The 1,832-nt window shown below is 40.6% G+C and overlaps 1 protein-coding gene across 1 annotated transcript; it reads right to left on the bottom strand.

The window, feature by feature from the left end:
* Nucleotides 1–321: 321 nt before the first annotated feature.
* Nucleotides 322–1,832, bottom strand: LOC106342997 (NADH dehydrogenase [ubiquinone] complex I, assembly factor 7-like). The gene is made up of 5 exons (XM_013782089.1): nucleotides 1,659–1,832; nucleotides 1,450–1,508; nucleotides 1,034–1,231; nucleotides 850–958; nucleotides 322–760 (listed from the first exon to the last, which is right to left on the bottom strand). The coding sequence occupies exons 3-5, from the start codon at nucleotides 1,133–1,135 to the stop codon at nucleotides 498–500; spliced, it is 474 nt and encodes a 157-aa protein (XP_013637543.1). The 5' UTR covers nucleotides 1,136–1,231; nucleotides 1,450–1,508; nucleotides 1,659–1,832; the 3' UTR covers nucleotides 322–497.

Genomic DNA, 1,832 nt, shown 5'->3' with positions numbered 1-1,832 from the left:
TCGAGAGAATTTTAAGCAAAGCTAAATATGAACGAAACTACTACGCTTACTACTGGAAACTGAAAAGGGCAATAACAACACCGAAGCACCACAATCTGTTGATCAAGAATGACTCTCACCTGATGTACTCTAAGAAGGTGGACATAGGCTCGGTAGCTTGGCAAAGCATATGCTTGTAATCATCCACAAGCTTGAGCGTACACTTCTCCACGATTGTGGTGGTATGCAGAGGTGACGGTTCTTCAGCCAAAGGTATTGATCACAGAGATTCAGATGCTATTAGAATCAACAATCGTGCAGATTTCAAACAAAATAGCAGAAGAAATCAAGCTACTGAGATCCATACATGAAGATGAATGACACTGAAAATAAAATGGGGATTGAAATCATTTCGTAAGCTTTAAACCCAAAGTCAACCAATCAAATTCATAAGATAAGCCAAGTTCAAAGAAAAAAAACAAAGGAGTGTAGTGTCCTTGTTTGAAAGCTTCAGCCTGTTACTGGAACGGAGCCGGAGTGCCTTGGTTTCTGTTGATAATAGCCATTGTAAGATACCTCTCCCCCATTCCAATTGGTGTCTGTTCATCAGGTCCTTCCCAGAAAGGTGCTTCACCATCTCCAACAAGCCTCCAGTATCCAGACCTCAATGACTCTGCTTGCTCATCGTCGCAGTTCTGCAGCAACGCATCAACTCTGAAGTTTATTCCAAGCGAACCCAAGAACTGAGACTGAGTCATAGGTCCATGGACTGTCACATTTTCTGAACAACACACACACGTTTTCATTTGGTTTAAGTAAGTTTATAACTCTCTAATATTACAATGATGAGTAGTGAGTATATGAACCTACCTGAAGCTTCCTCAGCTGAGTGTTTTATCGAAGGAAAATCAACATAAGCACTTAGATCCGCAGAGCCTGGATTATCCAGTATGTTGACAAACTTGTGTTCTCTAATAGCCTTATATCATATCCATAGATTCAGACACAAAAGACTTTATAAGCATTGGTTAGAGCATTTTTTTAGGACACAAACCTGTAGACTGTCTGAAATGATTTCATCCTTCCTATAATCGATTATAAGTGCTCCACCTCCATCAGAGCCTATTCTCTTGGCTATTTCTTGAGTCAAATCCATTAACTTCGGGTTGATCTCGACATGATCCAGCTTCTCCTTTTCCTCAGGTGTAGCCCATGTGCAACGTTTCACCAGATATAAGGCTGCAGGTGTAGGCTGTGGGGAGAGAACAAAGCGGAACCTAAAACTAATAACGCATAGATCAGCTCTGAAGTTTTCTTTGCATATTATATATATACAAATACTTACTGTGAATCTTCTCCCACATCAACCATTTTCTCACACCAGCCAAGTGGAGATTTTTGCAGAGTAAGTCCATTTAAGATACACATACTAAACTAAAAGGAGAAGACTATATTGCAAATCACACAAACCTGAAACTGATGAACTGGAAAAGCATCATAGAACTCATGAGCTATGATTATTGTTGGTACTGCCAAGGCAAGCAAAAGAGAACAATAGATACAATGAAGAACGATGCAGATCATCATATTTTTCATTGCTTACGACGTTGGCTGTTGCTATATTAAGCCAAGAGCCTTATAAGAGAGTCTCAATAAGTAAATGTAACAAACATGCATACCTCCTGATGGTACCTCTTCAAGAGAAGCGTGCCAGTGCACAGGTGTCCCAGCTAGTGAACTTATAGCTTTCTTCTCCGAACTACTTTCATCTGTGCACTTCAGGTTCTGGTGCTGACGTTTCTGCAACGCGGGACTGCACTCCACCAAGTGTATATGCAATGCTTGATGGAGAT

Source organism: Brassica oleracea, chromosome C4 (genome assembly GCF_000695525.1).
Source record: "Brassica oleracea var. oleracea cultivar TO1000 chromosome C4, BOL, whole genome shotgun sequence".
Classification (NCBI taxonomy): domain Eukaryota; kingdom Viridiplantae; phylum Streptophyta; class Magnoliopsida; order Brassicales; family Brassicaceae; genus Brassica; species Brassica oleracea.
The sequence above is the reverse complement of the archived record's forward strand: the minus strand, read 5'-3'. Positions and strand labels throughout refer to the sequence as shown.

What these genes read in the sequence shown, in the direction of transcription:
- LOC106342997 (XM_013782089.1), bottom strand. Translation starts at nt 1,135, where the DNA reads ATGGATTTGACTCAAGAAATAGCCAAGAGAATAGGCTCTGATGGAGGT. An exon ending in TCATTTCAGACAGTCTACAG is followed by an intron (nt 959 to 1,033) that starts GTTTGTGTCCTA and finishes ATATGATATAAG; the next exon opens with GCTATTAGAGAACACAAGTT. An exon ending in CTCAGCTGAGGAAGCTTCAG is followed by an intron (nt 761 to 849) that starts GTAGGTTCATAT and finishes TGTGTTGTTCAG; the next exon opens with AAAATGTGACAGTCCATGGA.